The 396-nt window shown below is 62.9% G+C and overlaps 1 protein-coding gene across 1 annotated transcript in view; it reads left to right on the plus strand.

The window, feature by feature from the left end:
- Positions 1–396, plus strand: part of ETH_00035535 (uncharacterized protein) — a gene marked incomplete at both ends in the record, with an annotated part of 3880 nt that overhangs the window by 1107 nt on the left and 2377 nt on the right. Inside the window, one exon of the mRNA XM_013373966.1 lies at positions 86–264. Within this exon, the coding sequence (XP_013229420.1) occupies positions 86–264 (179 nt within the window). The remainder of the gene's footprint in view (positions 1–85; positions 265–396) is intronic.

Raw genomic sequence — 396 nt, forward strand, 5'->3', positions numbered from 1 at the left:
GGGGGGCCCCCTCGGGCGTTTTTTGTGTCTCGGGGGACTCTGCTGCAGCGGTGTCTGACGCAGGAGTCGAACTTGCGAGACGCAGGGGGTTTGGCCGTGAGGGTGCAGGTGCAGCTGCTGCAGCAAGTTTTGAGTTCAACTTTGCCGCGACAAGTGTTTGAACATTGCTTCCGACTGGGGATCCCCGAAGGGCCAGACGCAGCAAGAGCAGCAGAAAAAAAAAGGATTCAAAACGCTCTCAGGAGAACCAAGGAGCACCTCGAGGTCCGCAGCAGCAGCAGCAGCAGCAGCAGCGGCAGCAGCAGCGGCAGTGGGGCTGCTTTTGGCTTTCTGGGCGGGGCAGGCGGCGCTGCAGAGCGCGCAGCGGCAGTCTACCCACCGCAGCCGCAGCCGCAG

This window comes from Eimeria tenella, genomic scaffold (genome assembly GCF_000499545.2).
Source record: "Eimeria tenella Houghton genomic scaffold, Eth_scaff1852, whole genome shotgun sequence".
Classification (NCBI taxonomy): domain Eukaryota; phylum Apicomplexa; class Conoidasida; order Eucoccidiorida; family Eimeriidae; genus Eimeria; species Eimeria tenella.